Genomic DNA, 27729 nt, shown 5'->3' with positions numbered 1-27729 from the left:
ATCTCATAAGTATAAGTTCTGAACAGATTAAGAGGATTTTTTATTGTAAATATAAATAGTTAAAAAGAGATTTTAATAAAGTTTACCATTATTTGAATTTGAAATATATTTTGCTTTTGGAGCTTTTCTCTCGGAAGAACTTCCGCTGCAAGGTGAAACGACGTTGTAAAATTGGAAACGACTGCCATCAACGATTCTGGGGACCAGAGATCACAGCATCCGCGCGTGATGGTCCGTAAATTATTGCATCTCGGCGTCAGTAGCGATAAAACGATCAGCCAGAGACAAAGGAACATATAAAGCGAGCTTTACTTCCTTCGATGCACAATAGATGAAGCTGCGTAACATACAGGTAACGAGCAATCGCCTCGTCACGAGTTGATGGTAGCAACGTAAGGAGAGAAAAGAGAAGAAGAGGGAATAAACGTTAATTATTGGAAAAAGAGCGATTTTTAATTTTCCCATGCTTGTTCGCCGAAACGTTGGACGAGAGTTGATAATCTGGTTTTTTTTTCCCCCCCCATATTAAAAGCTTAAGAGAATGCTGCAATAAAAAATTATGAAATTTCTGTTGGGGAAAATCTATTTAAGCGCGATGAAATATTACGCGATCGTTTTCTTAATCATAAGAATGAGATTTTGCAATTACTTCTTTTTCAAATACGTTATCGGTTGTAATGAAATTCTGAAACAATATGTGCATAAATAAAAATTGACTTTAAAGATTTTGGCATTCTTATCACAAAAGTAATACATATTCAAGTAAGGTACCAAATGCAATTATGAGATAAAATAAAACGTGAATCTTTTTTGAGTGTGCACTCACATTATCATAATTCAAGGACGCGGAACAACTGTAATTCATTAAACTTTTAAATGCAGCGCGAGCGAAATATCCTTCTTGACATAGAGAACAGAGCCGAACAAAGCGACAGGACTTTATCGTGCATAACGAACGAAGACATTGAAATTAAATGTTTCACGGTCAATTATCGATTGCCTGTTAAATTGAAATCAATATAGCCAAATGTAGAATCTCTTAAGTCCAAGGAAACCAACGCATTGGTCTTCCAAAACTTTAAAAGATTTTTAAAATATAAATAATTGCATATTTAAATATTAAAAAAGTTTAATGTAAGTAAAAGTTTCAGATATTTGCTTAAAGTTACTTAAGTATTGTATAAGAAGTACGATGATGGCAAATAATGTTTTATTTCATTATCCGAGACGCTAATTGTCTGACAATTGTTAACAGATCGTACGAAGTGTCGAATTAATTCGATCATACGAAACACTCGTCGCTCAGTCACGTAAGACTTTTTGATGAGGTAATTATTCCGACGGTGGCAAACGACTTTCGCATAGGCGAGTGAGATGTATTTAATCGACTGATCAATTCATCAATCCATCATTGAGATGATGAGGAAAATACCGGCTAGGGAAATTAAGACGCGGAATAAGGAGACGAGACGTTGCTGCTGCTGATAACGAGTCCGGAAAATCGAGATGCTGGGTCGGGGGGTCTTAAAAAGAAACGGGGGGTTGGAGGGATTTGACGATAGGTGGGGGAGCGGCGACTCGCATTTACCGAAGGCGCTAGGTCCAGCCGAGTTGGCATTCGATAAGAACAGACTTCGATTCAACATCAGGCGGGTGCTGCCGTCAGCGTGGAACACCATCGGGACTTTCGATTACTTATCGTGGTCAGTACCAATGACAAACAGCGGCTCGATCTTTTCTGGAAACATGATTCAGTTGTTGGATGATTATTTCTTAATTGGAAATTAAATATTTGGCCCTGTCAGGTAGATTAGTATACAGTGACGGATTTGAAATTTCGTTGATAAGACGAAGAGTTCTGATCTGGTATTGGATGTAGGCCGTGTTTACTGCCCGCAAAGCAAAGAAGAAGATCTGAAAAGAACAAAGAAGTGAGAGACATTCTGGCGGCGATGCTGGTTCGCGCGCCATACTCCTTCCTTTTCGTTCTTGCGGTAGGTTCCATTCTTGTATTCTACTTAATTGTATTATTTATTTAGCTACTATGAAATTGAATTTACAGTAGAATATTTTGTTTGCTTCACAAATAATATCATTTAATTTAAAAAAACTAGTAATAGACTAAACACAAAAATAATTTTTATACAATATTTGAAGGACGTGCATAGAATTCTTCTTATATGCATATATAAAAACAAAAAGTATTATTAAAATAAAAAAGTATTATTAAAGTAAAGAATAAAAAGTATTTTTAATCAAGAGAGCATCGCATTTCACTTTCAATGAAATTTCTCTTTTTATTTCGTCGTATTAATTAGATGTAACGTAGCTATAATTATAAATTTTTTCACTTCGATGCTCTAAATATGTCAGTGTTAAATTATTTGTTAATTCAATGAAATATCGCCGTTCTTATCGTGTTGTAACAATACATATATTTTATTCCTTGACTATTCTCACTTTCGTGCCGACGCACTGAGCAGTTGTTTCGCTGGTTAATCTCGCGTGCCGAGATATCGTTGGGCTTGCATGGTTTGATCGGAGACCAATTGTGAAACCGACATTTTCTAAATTAAATCGTATATACATATGATCGCCGCTAGACGATATCGAACGCGTCTTCACGAAACTTTCCCATGTATCTCTGGAAAACTATTTACTGGCTCGTACAAACGTGTATTATTTACAATTTCAATTATTTACGCGTATTATTAACATTAATAGATACTAACTTCAGTAATGTTATCAATGGTAATTTTTAATGGTAATTTTTATTGACGTAATATTATGTTTCATTGAAGCAGGTCTGCAGTTGGTTTAGATATAATGCTGCAGTTCCACTTGCCTTTCATTCATCAAATCAAGTATGTAGATTAAGTATACAATGTATATTTTTGTATGTTAAAATTTATTTGTATTTATGCGTGTTGCACACATTATATAATTATTTTTATTTAATATATAATATCTGTTTTTTTGCGCTTACTTTATGCCAATATATTTTCTCTTCAATTTATCTTTCTTATTATTACACTTTCGAAATATTTTATACACACTTCATATTTTTATACGTTTTATAAAATCTTTCTTATTGTGTTATCTAGAATATCTTATGTCATAAAATATAAATTTTCGTTGAATTTTTTTCTTTTCAGGTTAATATTGAAAAATGTCTATAAAATTTTTATATTTCTGTAATTGATTTATTTAGATTTTCCCATTTCTTCACAATTTTATGGATGCAGCAGTTTTGATATGTCATATCATTTATCATGATCACTACTTTCATAAAACGATGCATCGAATATTTCTTCATCAATCACGCTTCATGCAAACTACAATACTTTGATTCGGATTCATTGGCTTAGCGTAAGTGGATTTTGCAGATAAATTCTAATTACTTTTCATTCTGGGGTATTTATTTTAACAGTTTCGTTAATAAAGATCTGTTATGTTAAACACAAAAACTTTTACATGCATTTGACAATGAGCTATTTTTTCAAATCAGTTTAATCTTGTAGTCAACTGTTCTTTGGCACTTGTTTAATTCTTTAGATGCAGGATGCATTCAAAGAGAAAAAAACAGATTCCCAATCTGATTCGGGTGATACTTCCTTGGATTCTGGTTCCATGAGGGAGACGAAAACATTGGAAGACACATCCGAGGATGATGAACATGACGAACATGAAGAAACTGATGAAGATGACGAAAATGACGAAATTTCAAAGTAAAGTATAATCAATAAAACAAATCTCTATATAATAAAATACATAATATATACAATTTGCAATAATGCTAAAAATAACGAAAAATAACGTCAAGTAGAATTTCGAAAGATACATAATTATTTTATTAACTTGAATTATATTGCAATGTCCGCATTACCATTGTTAACTATTTGATCTTTTATTTTTTCTGCACAGCACGAGCAATGTAAATCAGAATACGAATATGAATATGAATACGAATGTCTTCAATCGCAGTGAGCGTCGTCGCATTACGCGTAACGGCGAGCGTCATAAGCAAACCACGACGACGGAAGATACTACAACGGTCACAGAATACGGGACATTGGAAGAAATGGCCAGGGAAGAAGCAACGAATTGTGGAAACGCCAGAAGGATGAACCAGAGGTACTCGAGTAGCTTTTACGAGAATACGACGGACAACGCGCTGACCGTGGAAAAGGAGTTTCACGACGTGGTCGGCAACAATTCCAAAGTGAAGAAATCTGGTAGCGTTCACGAGGGCGAGGACATCACTCTGTGCTGGATCGAAATGACGACTATCAAGGAGGACAAGACCACTCAGCCGCCGAAGAGACTGGTTATTCGCGAATACACGATCTCCTTTGAGAACTCGGTAACTATACCGGAAAGGTACCTCGAATGTAAAAGGTACGAGGGCGAACTGACGGCGAACGATCCCGATATCGGCAAGACGGCCCTGTTCGAAGTCATAGACGAAGACACGATGGTCAGCAGGGTCGTCAATTTCACCTCGGTCAATCATGCTGGTAATGTCACTACTTGGCAACACAAAAAGGTGAAATGCGGGGTCGGTCCGGTGGTCAGTAAGAATATCGTGGAATTGAACGACGGCTCGAAGAACCCGAAGAAGAGAGTGGAGATCAAAGTTAGTCCCAAAATGCATCAACTGACGGCGACAACAACCGAGGAGGAACCCTGCACGGAAAGTTCCGAGGAAACTGAAGAGAGCAGCACACTCACCGAATCTACCAAACACGCTACTGGACTATCCTGCGAGAATGGCGTTTGCGAAGCAACCGTGACCTCCCCAAGCATTCCAACAAAAAACGGTAAAGTCAGCACAGCTGAAGAAACGGTCACTAAGCTGCAGAGCAAAACCGAGAGCGAGAGCGATGAAGATTATAGTTTGCCCCCTGTTACGAAGTCATTAACGTTGCCCGATGAAGAGGTATCCAGAAGATCGACGACCTTTCCCAAAATATCGACTACGATTCAGGAGTATCAGGAGAAGACAGACTGCGAGGAGAATTCGTCAGATCCAGCGTGTTTAACGGAAAAATATAGTAAATATGATACACCTTTTCCGGGACAATTATTTCCTGAACTATCAGCTGAAGTTTCTACGACGGAAGCCGAAACGTCAATTCCAATCGGACGCGATAAAGAAATAATTGCGAAAGAAGAGGGGAGATTGACGGGGACCACGCAATCTTCATTTACGTCTAGAGAAGAGAAAAAAGTAACTTCTGATTTAGTAACCGAAGAGACAATTGTAACAGATATTTCCATGGAGTCTACAGAAGCACATGCATCTCAGACAACGGATCAAGTATCTGTCGATGATAGTAGTACTATTTCATTGGAAACGAAGATTATGACGAGCGAAGAAATAGATAAAATTGACCATGTTCCATCGTCAAGTAAAGTCACGAGTAAAGTGACTTCAGGCAAAGTTGAAACTGAACCAGATATTACGACCGCGATACCGGTTGAATTTATCGAATTCACAAGCCGAACCGGTCGGCGGATAATTATCGACGCATCTCGACTGAGTACCGGCCTATATTTCGAGTCTCTGACTCCGAAGTGCCTCGAGCGGGAAGCAAAAACGCACGATAGAACGGCGTGGTTGGATAAAGACATCCCACGAGAAAGTTCGATCTAAGACGGCCTGAAGGAAGGTCGTGACATTTTCAGGCGATCTATGAGTCGAAGGGTGCCATCCGGGAAAACTCGAGGAAGCGAAACATCGCAATTTGAAGGACGACGTGGTCCAAACTTAGGCGAAGAAAATTGTTCGATGTCACGGAACGTTCCAAGGAGGAGATCACGGATGTCATCAAAGCATCGAGTACCATTGTGATAATGACGAGAGTGCCCCCCACCTGCCGACGGTCGAATGTGGCGATCGATCCAGGTGGATCAGGGTATGATCCGAAGCAGACACGAGGATCATCAAATTTGGACGAGCATGTTAAACAATCCCGTGCGACTAGTTCGCGATCGTCCGAGGAATCAGGTATGATCGAGACTCAGCACACGACTGTTGCGAATGTCGCGACGACCATGTTAACATCTCGAGAGAACACTTCGACGGCTGTCAACATTCCCGTCACGATGGACACCCGAAGGAGCACGACTACAAGCACGCCGCGGCACAAGCTGACTCTGAAAGTCAAAGTTCTCCTGGAGCACATCAACGAAAACAAGGAGAAACAGAACTTGGTCGAGGTGGAGAAACATTTGTCGCTGGACGAGAATCCGGGACAGCACGATAATCCCGAGTTACTCGAGCAATTGAAATCCCTGAACGATTCCGTCAATATGGAGACCTTAAGCGCACTGCTGAATTGTACTAGCTTGGGAAATTTGACAAGGGATTCGAATTTCGTCAGCGGAGAACCGGGTGATGCTGTTGACGGTAATGACGAAGAATTGGAATTTTCGGATATTGATCCTGAGGATTCGATCTCAGAGCAGTTTGCTTCTGGTTACACCGATGCTAAAAGCGATTACTCGGAATATGAAGAGCACGAGGTATCATCTCGAAGAAGACGAAGACGAAGAAGTCTTGTTAATCCAATGAAAGAGCTAAATAGATTTGTTAGACGAAATCTTTATGATCCCACCGATCCTGTGGTTGATTCTTTTAACACTTCTCTTAATGTTTCAAAATCTCAGCAGACTGAGTTAACAAAGGACAACTTGCAACTTTCGACAACGACAAATTACACCGAGGAGGAAACAACGGAAAATGAAGGAAACACAACTAAGGAAAGAGATGAGAGCACGACGACGTTACCTTCGACAACAGTGAGCATCATTGATCTCTCAAATGCTTCGGAATCTCACGAGGCTAATCTGACGAAGGAGAACATACAGTTAACCACTACAATTAAACCCGAAGAGGAAACGAGCAATGCTGTATACATAGAAAGTGAAAAAAATATAACTAACGAAAGAAATGAAAGCGCAAGGTCTTTGACGAAGGAGAACATCAGCAACGAAACAAAAATGGAGGTCGTGCGAGAAACATTACCAGGAATACAGCAGGATGTTGTGGTCGGATTGCAGCATATGGTGTCGCAATTGGCACACGGTAATCTGACTTCGATAAATAACATTCCAGAAGTCGTTAAAACAAATTTATTGGGTATTTTGGCGGACCCCAAAGATACCAGAGTTCACTCGAGAAGAAGAAGAAGAGCGGCCGCTGAAGAGGTCGGACACTGGTCGAACGAAAGAATCAAGGAGGCACCCATGGGTGGCAATCTTAGAAGTCTCACTGAATTCACACTATACAAAGTCGTTCCTTGAGTAGATGTACGGGAAGATTAAATTCCATTTTGCTATTTTTTAATGTCAAAAGATACTTTTAATGAAGCTGAAATGAGGGATTATGTGTTGTGTGTAGAAATCTTATTGTACATTATAATTCAGTCATACAAATTATCAAAAGAAGCTTCACATATGTATTAAATTTTTGTCTTTCAAAATACAACAGATGAGAGATTATAAAAAGGAATATGCTTTTTATTTATATAAATGTATTTACAAATTTACACACACAGATAAATATAATATAGAAGAAAAAAAATAAAATTATTTTAATATGAAATAAAAATTTATTCTTCTGTATATTGGTATAATTTTTACTGATTATTTTTGCAACGCTGAGTTTAATACACATATATGTCTGCCGCATTCGTGCCGCAAGAGAAATTGATATTTACTACGTTTAATAATCTTTAAAGTTGTAAACGAGCTTGATTATCGTGCGAACGGTTATAGCTTGCGCGTTCATAACGTTCGAAAATAATTAATCATGAACACCGGCATCGGCAATCACAATCGCATTGGCCGAATCGCGCTTATAATGAATCGTGCTAACGAGGAATTGTTACGCACTTTTATTGTTTCCATTAAGTTGAAAATAATGCGTCGGGTGATAAACATAACTATTAAGCACGCGGTATTCAAAGGCCCCCTTATTATTTCACTATCAGCCTATACCTAACATCTGTCTCATGTTGGAAATCCGTATATAATTTATAATCATAGATAATTACATTCGCACTTTTTCCTTCTCTCTTTTTATTGAATGTTATTAATTGATATAGTATTTTTTATTTATTTGGCATATATTTCCTTTCATTGTTTTCAATTAATTATCTATAATCGGTAAACACGTATTCGTTATAATCAGAGAAAATATTATTTATGGCAACAAATATTTATTTCTATTTCAAAATAAACACTTTAATAAAATTCTTAATATTTATAATGATTAATTATATATTGATTTTGTAGACTTACACAAACATTTTATAGATTGTAAACGTATGCAATAGTCGTACTGTTCCATTATCCCGACTTGGTTGTTCCTGAACAATTGTACGTCCGTGGCGATACACATTTTTCCGCTAATGGGTAGAATACCAGAGTATTCGGGCACGTAAGATTGCCCATTATGGCGTAGCTGGTGCCGTTCCAGTAGCACAAGTAATATTTCTTACATTCCACATTCTGTATCGGGAACCTGCCGTATCGAAGGCAGAACGGTGCTGAGGTGGTCGACGGTGCCATTGTCGTCGTTTGTTGACACGTAGCCGTGTTCTGAGATACGCATATACCCTGAGAAGGGTCGAATATGGCAGAACTGGCGCAGGACAGGATTACCGGGTTGAGGGTCTCGCCGTCATTCACACAAATATAATAGTTTTTGCAAGTCCCATCGTTAATTTCAAAAGCGCCTATTTCCGTGCAGGTAGGTTCTGCCGTGGTTTGACCTTCGGCGATTTTGAGAGAAGAGCAGAGGCACAAAAGAACGACTATCGAGAAACGATCCATTGCCACGTGCGATTGAAATATCCGGTCGACGCGAGTGCAGCTTTATTTATAGCGAAGAGGTTTATGGTTTTATTGTGTTAATTATACCCTCATTTATCTCAGTATGTAAAGCGAGATAAAGCGAAGACAGTTCTCCATAGCCTTGTCACGAATTAGTGCATTTTCTCGGAATTTCAAATCTCTAATTTTAATTTTATCGATAATAATATTCTCGTACAATTTTTCAACATTTATTCTTCTTATCATTCGTCAATTTTCTAATTCAAGAAGTTAATACATAATTTATCAACGCTATTATGTTACGTAATTATCGAAAGTTAAATGCAATGGGATTAAAATATAACAGTGCGCGTTTTTACGAAGTCGTTTGAAGTCAGGACGCGGCATCTGCATCCCCGATGATTCTTTCCAAGTGAAATGTCGGACGCGACATTCAGAATGCGCGTTTTTTTAACGCGACGGCCTTACGACGAGGAAATCGAGGGTGAAGTCTACGGAATACAAAATCGCCAGAAAGCGACGAGAAAGTTGCAACTGGATTTAATGTCCGCACGTAATATTCTGTCCCGGCTCGTGCGTGCTGGCGTTATGCATCCATTATGCATGCACATCTTGTATCTATATCAAAATAGATTTTATTTTGCATACCTTGTTCGTATCAAACATTTATTTTTCATCTCGCCATTATAGATTAAAGATTTATTTTTTATCGTAATAAAATTGTATTATTTATTTATATATGTTTTTTATACATTATATGAATAGATTTTAATAAACTTTGATGTATAATATCGTTAATAATAATAATTTATTTTACAAGATGTAAGATATAACGTTATATTGTGTAGAATAGAAAATATTATTTGAAACAAAGAAGTCGCAGCTACATCCGGACAAAGGAGCATTAGGACCTGCGTTACGACATTCCAATCTACGACCCTTAAGGGTCCAGGTAACTTTTCTCGCTGTCCATTCGTCGAGGGTCATCAAAAGCAGATGAGATTTCCTTGAATAGATACGGAAAACCCTCCATCTAAACGATGCATTCAACTGCAGACTAAAAGAGAGAGATCGGTTAGAATATACGCACGGAGGAATCCTTGTTCTGGAGCGAGGGAAAGGTGCTACGGAAGGGAGAGAGAGAGAGAGAGAGAGAGAGAGGTGTCAGGAAGGAAGGAGAGAAGCGCAAATGTATATAAGAAACTTTGGTTGAAGACGCTCCAATGGACTCTCTCTTTGACCCTGGTCAAGTGCGCATCTTTCCTTCCATCTTTTTCTCTTCTTCCCACCTCCCTTTCCATGTATGGTCGTGCCGTTCCGATCCTGCGTCCTTCCACTTCAACCTTCACCTTCACGCGGCGAGGAAGAGAACTGGGTTCTCGCGTCCGTTCGATCGTATTACGCGCCGTGACGATGGCACGAGGCTGAAAGCCAGCGAAAATTCAATTTGCTTTAGAAGATTCAGGACAAGTGTGATTTTGGTTTTTGCGTGCATGTGACATGTTCTTGGTGGAGAGATCCTGATTATAGGAGAGATGGATGTTCGAAGAGTGAGTAACATTAGTAACGAAAGATTATTATTTAACAAAGTCACCGAGCAATTGTGGTATTGTTATTGCCGTTGAATTAGGAGGTTTTAGAGCTTTTCGATCAAAATTTAATTGATTGATGTTGCATGGCACCAGTTATTAAATTGTTACTAAATTATTATCAAATTATGTTTTCCATATGTATAAAGTATCCAATAGATAGTCGAAAATAGCAATTTTCTCTTACGTTTATTACATTAATTATAAATTAATTATAAAAAAAATAATCATAAAAATTTTTTGGTAATGTATATTTTCGTGCAATAAATATTTTAACAGTAATTTTTATTATACTTTAATAAGCTTATTATACTAATAACTAATAAGTTTATTACGTTAATAATCAACGCAGAATATTCGTTATTAATAGGCGATTCTTCATTATACCTTCATCGTGTGCAATAGCTTCCGGCTGAGAAAATGCAAATCGTTGCCCTTGCGTATTAGATCGTTCTAGTGAATTTAATGATGGATCATTTTAATGCGCTATAATTCTCTCTACTCGTGATATCGATAACGAGGCGAATCGTGTGGGCCGCGCGATTATGATGTACCGAGAAACGTGAGAGCCTTGACGACATATAGAAAAGCAATTTATATTACATATGGATGAAATAAACACGCGAGAATTCTCCATGTTAATATCAAATATTATTTCTATTGTAAAAGAATAAGAAATAACAAGAAACTGAACAATACTTTTCAATAGTCGCATTTCTATTGCACAAGTTATTTTGTCGCTGAGAAATTATACCGTGCGTATGCGTACACATATTGATTTTTTCTTATTATTTTATCAGCCTATTTTTGGCAAATATTTAATTTTGTATTTCTATATCTTCAAGTATAATTTATTGAAAACAAGAAGAAGCTTTCCCCCTCTTGTTATCATTATTTCAATTACCAAAATTAATAGTAGTTTCAGTTACAAAGTTATAATTTTTGTAAACAAGGTGTTTGTGCAAATCCGTGCCACAGTCACGTTCTTTAATTAGCCAGAAGAGTGCCGTCAAAGCAATATGTTAATGTAGCGCCCGCGTTGTGTCTCGAGAGTCACGATTGATTTATGCACGTCGTGAATCGACGATAGCGCGTGTCAGAACGACGAATAAGTGACGAAGGCATAAGCCGCTTTCGAGACGAACGATCAGGCCGTTCGGCACATCGCCAGTCGAAGAGGGAAACTCTTTCGATGTTTCGACCGACCTAAATCTATCGCTTTCCGTTTGCACGTGTCTCACCTAGTCCCGATTACAAAAATATATACAGTAGCGCAGATGTTTCCCAATTAGTTCTTTTCATGTTACAATTATCAAGAGCGTTATACGGGATACTTTGTAATTAATAGAAAGAAGACATCGGGGCGTTCGATATCAGCGTTACCGCATGCTCGTGAAGCTTGTCGATTTTTAGGACAAAAACGTAGAAATGCTAATAAATTTTTTTGTAGCTTTTTTGATTGAACTGCAAAGTACAAAAAATAGACAGTGAAAGAATTATTTCTGCACAAAATAGTTATTACTTTAATTTAAGACTTAATTAAGAGGTATCGGAAGAATTCTCAGTTTTAGATAATACCCGTTTAAACTTATCTGCAAACATGCATAGCGCTGATAACGCGTGAGAAATTATCTTTTCAGAAGAAACACAATGGAATGTCGTTTTCCATTTACACGCTTTATCAGTTCTTTTAAAAAGTGTCAATATGTCTGAATCTTTATGAGCACGCGATATCCATACAAACATGAAGCTTTTCTATTCGAGGTGCGTGCGTCACATTAGTTCTGATAATTTAGCAGTATCTTGTTTTGATGGATGCGCAAGGTTCTCTCTCATAGTCTATTAATATTAAAAATCAAAATAAATATACATCTGCGTGTAATTTATATTTTAACATCTATTTTATATAGTAACGATTTGAATATGCAATAAGTAAGAGTTAGAGTTAGAAGTGCTAGTTAACAGATTCGTTTGCATTGACAAAATAAAAGGTGGAACCTCCTTCCGTTTGTTAGGAGTTCATGAAGTTGAATTGTCAATAATGACGTTGTGCAAATGTACATTGTGCTTCCTTTCTTTGCGAGATATTTTCAAATATTATTTTTGTACATTTTTTATTCAATTTGTATGTTCCTTTTTCGGTTTACATACTTTCGTTTAATATATTATCACGTACGATCTGAATTATAACCGCGAATGCTTGCTACGGAAAGATTCACAATACTATCTCTGTCATTTTCTAAACGAGACGATAATTTGCTCGAGATAAGTTTCTTCGGCGAAATCACAATTTTAAATAATCGCAGCGAAAACATCGCGATTTCTGAAGAAGTCCATATGAGAGGTCACGACGCGAATATGCTTTATTATGCCGTATTTTTTTTACGTATGTCGAACTGGAGCAGCCCGCGATGTAAATACGATAGTTAACTCTCTCTGTCTCGACGCTCCTGTAATTGTCTTCTGCGCCGCTGAAGCACCGTTAGGGCTCGTCTTTTCTCGAGAAGATCGTTGAGATCTCCCGATTTTCACCCGACTATTCCCACGGGAATTTAGACTTTGTCTTAGAAAGTGACAGGATAATGCCATTCTATAATTTCGTGCAAAATACGTTTTTAACATTTTTACGTAGACGTTTCTCAACATACATTTCGCGTACCACGTTCAAGAAAACATTATTACACACGTTTTAATAAAATGGTATAATTATAAAGTTTTATTTTGTATTGTCAAAGAGAGCAACGGCCTTTGCCGAGCAACATCGAAAGTTTCGCCTGTGAATATCGATCTCGTTGACGTTCGGTCTCGATTTCACGGTGATATCAAGCAGAATTTCTCGTACGCGATGATCGTTTCATTTCGGGCGACATTATCCCGTAATGAGAGCGCAGCCTCATTATCGGCGGCGCGCGGCGGTTCGTCTCGATTAGCGCCGACATTTATTTTCCAACACACGCGCGCGCCCGTACGGGACACGCACACACGCGCGGAGCGCGCCGTCAGAATTGCACGTGATACGACCCCGCGCGTTACATCGTCTTCTCTCGCTGTAGGTCCCAGCTCGTCGTAATACCCACAGCCCACTTACCTACATTACTCGTTTTATGTGTGCGCGGGCGCTATGTCTTCGCATCTTCGGTGACGAGTTTGTACACGCGCGCGGGCACAGTGGCGTAATCAATTTTAATAATCGGACGTTTTGATAATTAATATCTGCGCCAGCGTGGGACGTTCTTAATGAGAAAGCACGCGGGCGACTACCGCGCTGCGAAGATGTTTCGACTTCATCGCCGCGCGCCTTGGGGCGGAACGATTATTAGAATTTACCGACCCCGCGTTATTAGCAGGCACACTGTTGTTACGAGTTGATGATTTATGCAACTACAAGAGAACGCGCGTTCATCGAAACGAAAGTTTATTATTTGTATCTGGAATAAATTGTCTTTGCAAATTCAAAGTACTTATATATAGGTGTATAACGGAATATGTGTTTATATAATTAATAATTATATTATATTGTAGCTTTGTATATGCATTTTTATTCCGGCTTTTGAATTTTATCGATTCTGTTTGCGCCAAAGAGTTTGCTATACCTCGAGAGCGAATTTATAACGGAGTGCATCGCCGGTCTTCAATATCCTAGTTACGCTGATGCCTTCTCGCATTCGCGTCCTCTCACCTTGCACTTCTGGGTCGAGACCCCACCGGGTTGCGGTCGAGGCCGGTATATTTGCCGCGCATCCGAATAGAGCTATATATAATCTTCCGTTCAAACGTGACGGTTGAAACGGAAGAAGGAGAGAATCGATATACATCGGTATCCTCGATCGTATATACAGTCGTAAACGATCGACCTGTGTGCGCCAAATAGATGATGCTCTCCAGATGTTCCGGACGATCTCTAGAGCCGAGAAATCGGACCTATCCGCTTCTTAGCAGATTTCGACCCGTTCTTCTATACTTAATTCCATCCTTGACTTAAGAGCGCGGAGTCACCATTATTCTCGATCCATGCTTGATTAATACCTGCTGGGTATTCGCTAGCCTACTGACTTCTCATTAACGTCCGTCTTAGGAAATAGCGTCGTGCCACATCGTTTCATAGATGAAGATAAAATCCGAAAGAATGCAGGAAGTAGGTTTATTTGCGCGCGTTGAATTTAATCGAAATATATACAAATGTGAAATATCTTGCGATAGAAATCGTGAAATTATAAAAAATTTAGAATCGTAGTTAGAAAATTTTTCTTTACATTTAACACTTATTACGTTATATACCTCAATGAAAATTTAAAATACTGAGCTTCAATGGCGTCGTGTCCGGTTCGGTATATTATTTTAAGTTCTCATCGAGAGTAATCATATACATACGTAAGTGTTGGGGGAAAATTTTCTAACTACCGCGTGAAGTATCTCCGTGGGATAAGCGTGACAATTTCGATTCGCGCGTTACAGTCAGTCATCAGGCGAGAAACTACCTTGCGTCGAACACCTGCGCGCGCCGTAAACGAAACCGCGGTGCGCGCGAAACATCGCGTCGCGAATTGCGTATTGCGCGTAGAGCGCAACTTGCAGCGCGACCTGGGTCGGGAAGCAATTTGCATAACGTGCCCCCGTACGCGCGTAAAATCGTCATAACGCGTTATTAGAGGCGCGTTTCTCGCGCTGTAGCGCGCGCACGAGAAACCCGCGAGCGCGTGCCTCCTCCTCTTTTCTATCGTTTCTTCACTTTCCTACGCGGCTTCCGGTTTCGCGGGACAAACACGGTCACCCGTCGACTTACTCTCGTTCTCTCTCACGAGAACGGCGCCGCGGCCGCACGAGCACGTACTCGAAGAACTGGCACGTGGAGAGCTCTTTCTCCCCCGCAATTCAATCGACGTGGGAGAATCTCAACCCGTCGTCGTCGCGGGTGCTGCGAATCGCGATAATTTCCCGGCCTTTCTTCGACATTTCCTTCATTTTCGTCGCGGCCTTCCGCGATGAAGGCTTCCTAGTATGAATTTCCTGCCTTCGAAAAAATAATTCACCGTGAATTTTGTGAAGATTCAAAGAAAACCTTGAAGTCCTTGGAACATATATCGGAAACAAAACTTGAATTTATATCGAGTTTAACTTGATTGTGTTAATAATACAAAAATCTAGCTGCAGAAATTATTTTAAGCAAATAAAGAAAAAGTAAAATTAAAATTACAGCAAGTGTTACATGTTTCAGTCTTTAATATATTGATATATTTTTATTTTACTATAATAATTATAATTTAATAATTATAATTTGTTATTAGTTCAGTGACAAATATTTGTTTATGAGAAATGTTCGTAATGACTCAAATATTATATTACAGAAGTTATAATATTCTAAAAATCTAAAATTTAAGTGCGTTACATATATAATAAATGTTAATTGATGTCAAAATTAAAACATATAAAAGTCATGTACAAAATATGTAAAATGTATGCTTGAAATTCTTAAATAAATGTAACTATTAAATAATGATTCTATACAAACATTTGAATAAGGGAGATCGAAGTAATTCTACTGCATGGAATTGAATTCGTGACCGTTTCTCGTGCGGCACATTCTTGATCTTATATATCACATTCCTTATGGTATAGCTTATGACCTTTCACCGTCGGTAATGACTGATTGACTCAGAATATTGTATCTTTAGGAGAATGATGATTGTAGTGTCGGTTAAAGAGGTCGAAGAATCTCGGAGCGTCGAACGACAATTGCGCGAGTACTTTTCACTCGGTTTGAAAGTCAATTTCGAAATTAGGGATATGTGAAGAGCGCCGTGCAAAAATCTAACAACAGTTTAGTTTAATAATATTAAGCGAATGTGAAACCTGAGAATAACTAACTCGACGAGCGTATGATTTGTGGTAGTTGAAACACAGCCGGAAAACCAATTGTTAGCCGTTTCTCGACCGAATGATTTTTGCGGCGCGGCAATATTGTTCGTTCCTTGCACGTGCGTAAATTGCAAGCGGCGCATTAAAGCGGGGTAATCAGCTGAATTTAGGACTAAGGAGAGGAAAACCGAGTTCAACGAGGACTCCATTCTGGAATAACAAGGGAGAAGGCGTCTATATATATATATATATATAGTTTCACGCACGGCATACATAATTCTCGGCGGCGTAGAATGATTCTCATGGCGCGACCCAGTTCGCTTCACCGCACGTTATTCTCCGTCACGTCATTGACTGTTGCAAAAAGTGTACATAATAATGTAATGCGCGCGAGATTTCGTTGGACAAATGATAGCTGCAATATTGAGAAAGAGAAAAACAATTGTTAGCTTAGCATGCACCCAACGACTTTAATAATCTTATCATTCTTATTTAGGACTATGTAGTGAAAATTTGGATCACTGGTGATTATTTTGTCTAATTATTTTTAAGCAAAGGTTTCGCTTCCAATACCACTGTTTCTTGATTGTGTAAATAACGTACAGATGGAACAAAACTATTTTCAGTTAGTAATTAGACTAATTAGCATTCTTAAGCACTCTTGCTAGCAATGCTTTTATATTCCAGGCCTTGCCATTCTTGCTGCTGGTGATCTGCACAATCAACGCTTTTTCCATTCACAATGGCCGGGGCGGACCGAACAACGTTAGACGCGTTCGCAAAATCAGCGAGTACCTCGTCCCTCCTTCGCCGCCGCCAAGGTCCCATCCATCACACAGAATCCCAAGATTGGCGAACGATCGATCCAATGAACCAGGATACTTCAGGCGATTCTTGCAGATGTTGAATCCCTTTGACATATTTTCAAACTCGCCACCGCCACTGCCGTCGCCGCTACCACTTGAATCCGCTCCTCTGCCCGCGGCAACTTATAATAGTCCTTCCGTTTCAATTTATGAGACACCACCTCCGTCCTCCATCAACGGTAATTCGGAATACCCTGCCTCGACTAACACTAAAAATTGTAATCCTTGCAACAAAGAACCTTGGATGCCGTTAAAACAAGGTAAACCCGCACATTTGACAGATGCTTCGAATGGCGGATATCCACCTAGAAATCCCGAAGCCCCCTATGACGTTCATTTCGCTGCCTCGCAAGAAATCAGAACTCCGGACTTCTCTTACGCGCCGTCATTGCCCGGACAAGTCACTGCCTTCATCAGCCCGTTGCCAAACGCGCATTTGTATCCCGGAGTAATGCCGCCGCTCTTCAAACCCGAAGATTTCAATAAACCTCAAGTCGCTCCCGGATCTACAGTCTCTTTTCCAGATACGACGGGGTTCACTTCCAATGATGGATCTACCGTATATCAGTATTACCCAGGAGTTGTCTCTCAAAAACCAGAACATATCAATCCCGATCTACTCCCCAGTAGTAGTCAAGTGACTAAAGGTAATATTAATTCTATATTAGACGAGCAAGGGCTCGAAAGCACTAGTGTAGGCTCATTAGATTCCGTAAATCATCTACCGGTCTCCGATGGATCTTCCGGGAAGATTGGAGATACAATATTTATCGAGGAGTCACCGTTGATAGATTTCAGTGATTTCACGCATAAGAATGAAAGTCGGACGCAGTCGTCCTCGATACCACCGACCTCTAACGTGTTCGCAGACTTTGAGAACGTCGAGACAGCCGTGGCATCTGTTGACGAGAATTTCGGACCGCGTCAAGACGCTTCAACGGAGTCTCACTCCCATACGACGGATTATTACGACAATTTGGATCCCGTGCCAAATGAATCAAAGATCACTAATAGCGCTCCTCAGAAAGAAAATAATCCGCCATCCGATAAGGTAGAGTCTTTATGGGATATTTTTGCGACCCCTTCGACGGGTACAGTTAGAGAACCGATTCGAAACAGCATGTTGAACTCGATGTTGAATCCCGATGATGATATAACGGAAGACATATTGCATGACAACATTGATGTTAATTTGAACTACGGAACGTCCGAGCAGCAAGATCGGAAAAGAAATCCGCAGGTGATGTTTCTCTCGAATAGAAAAATACATCTTTCCGAGAGAAATCACTTACTGTATTTCTGTGATTTAAATGTTTAGGTACAGCTTATCATTCCCTATACGATTCAATACACGCCACTTCCGTTCCAGCCGTCGCACGAAAGAAAGCTTTCTGACATGGGTGAATCTAATCATGATACTTATGACATCGCAGAATCAAAAAACAGACCCAACATAGTTAGACCTCCGAAAGTGTCGGATGGTCTTCGCTCTCAACCGACTACTAACCGACAACCAACTAAATCACCGGTATACGAAAGGAAACCAGATACTAAAGCGAACAATTCCATAAACTTAGAGAGATTTCAAAAGAATATCGACAATTGGACGATAGAGGTACGTCATGTTTTTTTTTTTTAAATAAGTGTGTGTTTGTAAATAATTTTCTTTTTTTGGATTACAATGGATTACAATAAATGGAATCTTCAATCCTGTAGGATGTCGATTGGTTGACTAAACTGATAACTTGCAATATAGAGAAACATTAATTCTACAAATAAATAATATTTTTTTCATTATTTTTTCTAACAAGTAAACATAATGCAATATAAAGTTTTACAAGTGTGCAAAGTAATTATATGTATAGATAATATTGTAATTTTTCTTTTTTACAATATATTTTAAAAATCAAATATTATTGACAGATTTAATTCTAAGTTTGTACTACAAAATTATCTCATTAACTTGTTATTAAACGGTAAAGTTGATCAATGTCGAAAATTTTAATGTTGATTGTAGCATATTTATAATAAATGCGATAATAATAATGATGATTATTTGTATTCAATTTAGAAATTTTCAAAGAGCCCATTCCATTACGTTACGGTACCGGTTCCAAAAGCGATCCCCAAAGAGTACTTTACGACCCCCAAGCCTATTAGTCGCGTAGCTCAACTTTTCAAGGACAATGTTGAGATTTTGGACGGATTCAACTTCAATGATGAAGTACATGAAGAATATAAAGAACGTCCAAAATTAGCTAATCACCGCAAGGAAGGACGACAAATACAAGTAATTAATAAAAATTTCAAGGACATATCGATAACAAAAAATAATATCTTATCTCTTTTTCCTATTTTCTATTTAAGATGATACAAGTTCAAAATTCGACCGAAAACTCCATCAATGCTTTCACCACATCCGAGAAGGATATGTGGCAAGCCTTCCCCGTGGGAGTTTCTTCAGGGAACAAGGAACGCGTCTATATAGTGACACCTCAGCCACAAACTACTCCTAGATCAAATCCCGAGAATAGAAAACAGAAAGCGTTGGAGAACGCAGGTAGCAATACGGAGGAATCGAAGAAAGCGTCGCAAACGGACACGAAGAAAACGAACAAGTCCGATACATTCGAGTCGATCGAGAAAGCCTATCAAGTGTTGCCTCAGGCTGTGAACAATTTGGCTGTGGCTTCCACAGGTCCTGAGAGCGGTTCTTTGTGGAACGTATTGCCCGAGGAGGTATATAGACATTTCCCGGGACTAGATGCACATCCGAAACCCCCAAACGTTGCATGCTGTACTCAACACTTACAAAAGCACGTATATCATTATTGATTTTGCACTTATAAAATTAGATTACTTATATAAATAAATAAATAAATAAATATATATATATATATATATAATTCCTGTTTTAATTCACTTTTTATTTCATAAAATTACATTTTTAATTTAATATTCTACAAATTTTAGTTGGAAATTTTCTAATATGTCTTAAAACAAAATATAATTTGCAAAGAAAAAAAACATTGCCATACTTAATTTCTTCAAAAAATTAGTAAACGTAGATATAACAAAAACTTTCAATAATACCGATATTAAATTCAATATGTTGTATCTTTTAGATAGATTATTTTATATTTAAAGAGTATTTTAAAAATATATATATGTATACCTTCTCTCTATATAATTAAGATATAATAAAAATATTTAAAACTTTTTGTGTAAATAATGTTTAATATTTTTCTGTTTAATATTTTTGCAGGGGTCACGTGCCAAATGATGACGCATCAAGTGTGGAGAATGCTCAAGACGATTATTTGTGCCCGTGCAGATAATTTTGACAGTGTGTTTCTGTGAACGATGTGAACAATTATATTAAAATAGTAGTCTTTGACCTCATTCTCAAACGAACTTTTTAACTTAATAATAATCTTTAATACAAACGGTTGAACTGTTTCGATTCTACGTACGTGCGTAAGTGATTATCGTGGCCAGTGCACCGGATAAAATGTATTTTATAGTCCGGACGTATGTACTTTATATAAGTTTTATAAGTTTTTTTATATATTTTTTTAATAAGTCTAAAAATATAAGATGAAAAATTACGAGAAACTAAAGACAACCTGGCATATGGTTGCATTATGTTATCGCATTGTAACGTGACTTGCAAATTTAAGTTGTCCTAATGTGAAATTTGCATTAATAAATATTTTAAATATAAAATATAAATTTTTATACATAAACAAATTAAAGTAATAATTTATTTTAATAATCCGAAAGAATTATACGGTATATTTTGCAGTTCAGTCACGTTTAAACTGTTTGAATTGAAATGAGTTATTTTTACAACTATATGTATATTTATATTTTATATATAAAACACACACACACACACACACACATTGCATTTTTTTAAAATTATATTCTCATGTTAAGAAATTTACTTTTTGATTATTTTGAAGTAAAAATAATTTGCAGAAAATTTCTTATTAATTGTTAGTTTTAAAAGATTGAAATCTGATTTTTTAACAAAAAAGCGTTTTGCTACAAAAAATACATTTTAGCTGAAAGCGGACCGATGACAACATAAGCGTATTGATCAATCAGGTCAGTCCGCGTTACACGAACCGGATTTTAAGCGAACACGCTGTTGTTTCCTGGAGCACTTTCGTCAATTCTGTAAGCCAAATCTAAGCCGGCTTCGAGTCGATGTTCTCAGAGTCTATCGTGCATATTAAGCGCTTTCCAATGGAGTAGCTTTCGTTGTTTTCAGTCTATATTCTGTTTAAAGCTAAAAGAATAAATTCTAGCGCGACATAAAAAACAATGAGAAATAATGAATAATAGAAAACGGATAGGAAATAATAAATCATGAATAATGGATGACTTAATATTTCGCACATAAAAAGAATTAGTATAAGTTTATATTTCTCCAACAAATTAAGAAAATATTTCTAACTCTTGCGAATCATGTCATATATTTTTCCATACACGATGCAATACAATATTCTTGACTATTATAATATATTAAATCATACTCACGTGGCGTGATAAATTATTTAATTAAAGCATCACACGTCTTATTACCTCGACTTTAGAAAACTGCGGGCGTGGTTGTTTCGAAATCCCGTCGCGTTTATACGTCACTTAAAACTCGTCTTTTATGCATTTGCCAACCAGGCGTTCGATCACTTTCGCCAATTTCGTAAAGCTGGACGTCCGCCAAGAAGTGTCACGACTATCTGAGTGCTGCTGCATTCAAATATACATTCGTACGTGATACGCTTATATGCATATCGCGTAAGTCAGTTTCTTCCAATTGTACGGTGAAACGGGACTTTGTGTCGGGAATTCCGAGCTCGTCCTTTCATTCACATCAAGCAAAATCGTACAAAAAGATAATTCGATCAACGTTTAAAAATATATACGATATTTTATATTGTTAAATTACTATTAAATTACTATTGTGTTAAAAATATATTTAACAAAAACACATTCAGTGTTTCTAAGTTTTCCTTCATTTAGATTCTTCCTTGATAAAAAAGAAACAACATTACTTCCGTGCTACAGGCACCGTGTCACAGGAAAATTAGGTGATATCGTGCGTATATTATAACCATTCGATGTCATGAAAGAGGTGTTACACTTAATGAGCAAGAACTTGATGCGGGAGAAGATGAAACTAACAGCGTCGAATAGATTAACTTGCTTGATGTAACAATATCTGCAATTCATTGACCTTCGAACTTCCTTTTCAGGTCTCTTCGGGAAGATCACACGTTGCCTGTCGCGCCAGCGAAACGTGAGAACTCCGACCGGAAGATAGTGGGAAAAGATGTTACCATTGTGTCTACAACGGCGGTACGCCGTTGTTTGTCTTAAAGACTTCAGTCGTGTCTGGAGAGGACTAACGCTTTAATTAGATCCATTTCCATGGTAAATGGTATCGAACAAGGACACGACCTTAATTGCGACCGTGCTGATAGGCTGTGCCGCTTGGAGGAAACGCGGAGGAATTTTTAATTCCCTTTCATGATTCGTGAAATCGAAAATTGCCGCATATAATCTTTCTCTTACGTTCGAAGTGTATTTAGGCTGCAGATTTAGTATTCACGCTTTTACCGTATTTGGAACTTATACGTACAATTGAAAATAATTTATTTACAGATACATAATTATATTCAGTTTACTAAGATGTTCCAGATAATTGTGATTTTTGCCGGGCAAGAGATTTCCTTCGAATAAGCATCTCTATTGTCCAAATACATAACGTAATAGCGGTCACGCAGTTGAGTAGGATAATACAGATGGTATAATTTCCAGTACTGTCCCGTAATAAACCTGTAAACAAATCGACTATTTATTATTTAGGTTTCCCTTAACAACATTTAACAAATTATATTTGAAGAACAGTGGTTGTATATATATTTAGCCATTTTATATATAATATTATTGTTCACAAACCAAGCATAGGACCAGCGCTCATGAGGAACATTCCGTTGGTCAGCATCTGAATTCCTGATGCGTTGGGTAGCTTTTGAATGGGAACGTAGCTGGGTACGACCAAGACCATGTACACCGATCGAATTCCTTTCGCTGCTCCCAAACCGATTGCGACGGCCACCATCGTAGCGTAGCTATTCGCAAATATCAGCGCTGCGCCAAAAAATAATTAATCTATCTAGAGATTAATCTATTGCTATATTAAAATTTTAGCTTTTCTTATACATTATCTTGTTTTCATTTGTCAAAACTTAATAACGAAAGATAATCAATATACGTTACAGGTTCTGCTAATTATCAGAAGAAACAAGCTGAGCATGTACATCATCCTGGACGATAGACGCAGCCACTCCCCCAGAAAGGGTGCCGCGCCTCTGAGAACGAGATCAACTATCGCGATGATACTCATGACGTTGGCAATTTTTGCCGTTGTCAAGCCCATGTCAGCGAGGATGAACGGCGTCAGCATGGAGAAGTTTATCTCCGCGAAAATCGCGATTGACATCCCCAACATGATGTTCACGTAAATCGGGTCGCGCAGAAGATCGAAGTCGTAAAGGTCAGACACTCGTTGTAGAATTCGGTGACAGGCCGAATTATTTTTGCCGCTACAACGTGATTGTTCTATTATTTGTTAATTCAAAAACAGTATCTTAATATATTTTCTTTAAAACTTCTATTATGTAATTATAAATATAGCCATACATTGTAATCGCGCATTTCTGTGATGCAGGTGATAATTTAACGTCAACATTAACAAAACGGATAAAAATTAGATATATGAAATATTTATTTTATTTTATTTATTATTTACTATCATATCATGGATATATTTTCATACTTACCTGCTGTCATTATTTTCGTTGATTGAACATTTATCTGATGCCTCTTTTTCTAATAGCGAATCCTTTTCCACAACGTTCTGACTTGTACCATTATTTTTGCTTACATCATTATCGACAAATGTCAATTTTTTCGTTATTGGAATAGGCTCGTCGAAAATTTTTATGCTACTACCGAGATGAACACTATCTACGCTTCTTGCTATAAAAAAATACGTATATTATTTTCAACGCATCTAATTACAAATCTGCATTTGTTCAATATCTGTCGCATTTGTAAAAATTAGTTTCAATCAACACGCTCTTCTTGGCATAGTTACATAAATTCCACCATGGATATTTTGGTAAATTCGTTTTTGATGTACCGTTCATCATCGACATTTCGGTGTCGTAATTTGGGTCGTACGATACTGAAATATGAAATTTGCATTCTTAGAACCGCTTTTGTTCCAATCAATTGTTAATTTATTTATTATCAATTTGTAATAACCTACGATTAAGTCGGCTCCTACTGGTTCCGTCGGTAGAAATTTGTCGGGGTAATGGTGTATCGAATCCATAAATGCTTCCAACTTCGACATCGTGATCAATGCTGGATACGGTTGCTCTTCTTTTTCTCTGATAATTTATTGCTGGCATCGAAGAGTGTATACTTTCATCTTCCTCGTAACAATTCGATATATCTGCAAGCAATTCCAAATTGCTGACAAAGAGTCAAAATATTGTTACCATGTATATATATATTTTTTACTATGTATATATATATTTTTTTGATTAGCAGATACCTTGTTTATCATTAATGTCGGTCAAAGTCTTAGGATTTTCAGGGATTGTCTCTAAGCAAATGGGCGCGTTTTTCATATGCCATTTGATCGGATGTAGCAATAATGCGCCTATCATCGCGTGAAAACTGTAAGCGCCAAGTATCAGAATGGTTCCCTGTTTATAATTATATCTTTTGTACTATATATGTTTGTTTAATAAAATCTATAATAATTTTTGTTTTAGCAGTAATTCATAAGTAGTTGTAACTCTCGACAAATTAATTGGGAATTAAAGAAGTTGGTTTCACTAAACGCCTTATTGATGTTACAGATCGACAATGCATAGAAGATCACATCAGTTTAATGTTAGCTATAGATTGCACAACTAACAATTGCAAATAAACAGACGTTCATCGTCCGACCCACATCGATAAGCAGTTGCCATTGTACTTTACGATCGGCAACATTCGTTGTAAGTGAAGCTGCATCGGAGGAGATGCCTCTTATCAAAATACTTTTAACTATAAATTTATATTATAATCTGTATTTACATAGATTATATTTTTTATATGACCGAATTAATTCTGCAAGTTGCACGATGTTTTCATTTCATATATATGTCGAGAATATTAAAAAACGTTAAATTTTTTCAATACGTTGCGTTCTTCATTTAGTTAAATTTATTCTTTTTTACACCAAAAAAACGTAACTTTTACGATACCTGAATACCGTAATATGAAAGTAAGAAGGATGCTATTTGAGGCATAAGAATTGGACCCAGCCCTGTGACAGTCATTCCCATGCCTACAGCTCGTGATCGTTTCGTAGTAAAGTAACTATTAGTCGCCAGAGAGAATGCAGACATCGACATACTCATACCAATAGCTATGTAGACAAACTTGGTAATTAATTTATATAATAAGAATCGTTTTAATTTATTTACATAATAATAAATATTTTTGTTTATAATTGTAATTGAAGTATTTACTTTTTGACAGTAAAAAATATAATATTCTCTGTCACAATATAATTGCTATATATACAATAAAATATTATTAATAATGACCGACGAGCGATTCTGTTTTACTTACAGGCTAGCACTCCATAACAAATAATAATAAGAGCAAAGCTGTTGGCAAATGCCGTCAGTATTACACCAACTGCATACATTATACTTCCGGTCAGCGCTACTCTTCTATAACCGTAGATCTTCAAGAGAGGCCCATTGATTAAGCCGAGTATCATACCGAATGCCAAATTTACATTGATTATAACTGACGTGTCTGTTGCAGTCAGATTAAGCGTGGCAAAAGAATCTTTAAATATCAATCCGAATACTTGCAAAATTGGGATAGTTGATAGCTATAAAATTTTTATTCGAATTAATCTCGGTTCTCGAGTGAGAATTTTGATATTTAAACAGATATTGATTTATTTTGACACATTTTTCAAGTTTTGATGTTTATGATAACTTACGCCATTCAGTGCTCCAGCTAACACAACGATCCATCCCCACCCCCCATTCGGCGGCACTTTCGTAAACATTTTTTAATATAAAGTCAAATTGTATAATAAAATTTAGTATAATATTGATTAATTGTCTAAAAATAATAGAAATATAACTTGTAACAAGAATAAAAATTCACTTTGTAAAATAAAAATTTAAACGGAGTCTTGCTTTCACATTTATTCACGTCCGTTTTTGTGAGCAGTTGTATTAACAATTACTTGAACACAATTCTGAACAGCAAACTTTGTTCACTAAAACGTCAAAACTTGCAACGTTTCGCGGATTAATCATTCTGTAATAATACTGATTTTATGTAATAATGACTTGCAGTTTCCGATGATGTCAGGTAGTCAATCTTATCTGCATCGATCGATATCGCGATTATTTAAATTCATTAATAATTCCATTCGGAAAAATACAATTTTTAATTACAATTAATCTTATTTTATTTGTGATAAATAAATAAGTTCTACAAGACTTTATTAGTACAATACATTATTATCTTTGATAAAAAGTTATAGTTAAGTTTGTGATATATATTTTTAATAATAGTAAGAAAAGATTTTTCTCCTATCTCTTTTCCTTTCTTTCTCTCTCTCTCTTCCTCTATTAGATTACAAAATATTATACATGTAAAAATAAGTTGTTGCACTTATCTCCCTTTTTGTACATTGACTCACAGATTTAATTGGTCTAACACTAATGAATCAGTAATTATAACACACATAAGCAAATAGCACAGAACTTAGCATATTCTTCTAGTCCGATAATAGTATTGCGTCTCGCGAAATGATAAAGGCTACACTGCCGTTGGATACCACTTTCATGAAAGATAAGAAAGTGCTTAAGCTTACTATTAATCTAATCTGATCACTTTAGTCCATGGATGTTCAATGCATTATCGGAACACGATTGCTTTGATAATAAGAGAGAACACTGTTAAATGAAACTAAATAGGAAATATCTTTATAGGAAGGTCATTGCCATAAGATGAGTATTATGTAAGTATTACGAAAAATATAGTAGGTCATTTTGAAGGGAATTTAATATGCTTTAAGATGCTGAAATGTAAAATTTAATTTAAATATTAATTTTGCTGAAAATTAGAAAAATGTGAAAAATGAGCTTTCGGCAAAATCGCAAAAGTGTGCTCCTAATATGAGAGACCCCGGAAAATCGCTAATAAAGTGCATAAATTTATATATATATATATATATATATATATATATATATATATATATATACGAGTATGTATAGGAAAGTACCCGATTATGAGATACCATATCTATTTTGTGTGATTGCCGGAAGTCTATGGGCAGAATTGAAAAATATAGTAGGTCATTTTGAAGGGAATTTAATAATATATATATATATATATATATATATATATATATAATTGTAAAGCATAATCCATAAAAATGTAATATACATTTCAATTTATTATATTAATTGATT

The 27729-nt window shown here is 36.8% G+C and overlaps 4 protein-coding genes across 7 annotated transcripts; 2 read left to right on the top strand and 2 right to left on the bottom strand.

The window, feature by feature from the left end:
* The first annotated feature begins 1596 nt into the window (after positions 1 to 1596).
* On the top strand, positions 1597 to 7496 carry LOC143907962 (uncharacterized). The gene is made up of 6 exons (XM_077425111.1): positions 1597 to 1703; positions 1806 to 1994; positions 2805 to 2864; positions 3556 to 3728; positions 3925 to 5619; positions 5775 to 7496. Exons 2-6 carry the CDS (start codon positions 1953 to 1955, stop codon positions 7306 to 7308), a joined length of 3504 nt encoding a protein of 1167 aa, XP_077281237.1. The 5' UTR covers positions 1597 to 1703; positions 1806 to 1952; the 3' UTR covers positions 7309 to 7496.
* A 153-nt stretch (positions 7497 to 7649) lies between these two features.
* On the bottom strand, positions 7650 to 8870 carry LOC143908057 (uncharacterized). Its single transcript, XM_077425331.1, has one exon. It carries the CDS (start codon positions 8839 to 8841, stop codon positions 8356 to 8358), a length of 486 nt encoding a protein of 161 aa, XP_077281457.1. The 5' UTR covers positions 8842 to 8870; the 3' UTR covers positions 7650 to 8355.
* A 1390-nt stretch (positions 8871 to 10260) lies between these two features.
* On the top strand, positions 10261 to 20865 carry LOC143908086 (uncharacterized). Of its 4 annotated transcripts, none has more exons than XM_077425384.1 (7): positions 10261 to 10391; positions 16974 to 17799; positions 18022 to 18392; positions 18471 to 18767; positions 19224 to 19442; positions 19520 to 19968; positions 20418 to 20865. In XM_077425384.1, exons 1-7 carry the CDS (start codon positions 10377 to 10379, stop codon positions 20488 to 20490), a joined length of 2250 nt encoding a protein of 749 aa, XP_077281510.1. In that variant the 5' UTR covers positions 10261 to 10376; the 3' UTR covers positions 20491 to 20865. The 4 variants fall into 4 exon arrangements, with proteins under 4 accessions (XP_077281510.1, XP_077281509.1, XP_077281511.1 ...); XM_077425383.1 differs by having other exon boundaries at positions 17944 to 18392; XM_077425385.1 differs by having other exon boundaries at positions 16974 to 18203; positions 18522 to 18767.
* Positions 20866 to 22796: 1931 nt separating this feature from the next.
* LOC143907847 (uncharacterized) lies at positions 22797 to 27613 on the bottom strand. Its single transcript, XM_077424861.1, has 11 exons — positions 26955 to 27613; positions 26241 to 26566; positions 25856 to 26126; positions 25486 to 25649; positions 24786 to 24939; positions 24495 to 24683; positions 24321 to 24410; positions 24004 to 24202; positions 23441 to 23766; positions 23120 to 23311; positions 22797 to 22996 (listed from the first exon to the last, which is right to left on the bottom strand). The coding sequence occupies exons 2-11, from the start codon at positions 26307 to 26309 to the stop codon at positions 22845 to 22847; spliced, it is 1806 nt and encodes a 601-aa protein (XP_077280987.1). The 5' UTR covers positions 26310 to 26566; positions 26955 to 27613; the 3' UTR covers positions 22797 to 22844.
* Between the last annotated feature and the right edge of the window lie 116 nt (positions 27614 to 27729).

The sequence above is a fragment of the Temnothorax americanus genome, unplaced genomic scaffold, assembly GCF_048541705.1.
Source record: "Temnothorax americanus isolate GAGA-0224 unplaced genomic scaffold, ASM4854170v1 Scaffold9, whole genome shotgun sequence".
Taxonomy (NCBI): domain Eukaryota; kingdom Metazoa; phylum Arthropoda; class Insecta; order Hymenoptera; family Formicidae; genus Temnothorax; species Temnothorax americanus.
Note: the sequence above shows the minus strand (reverse complement) of the source record. Positions and strands in the feature narration are given on the sequence as shown.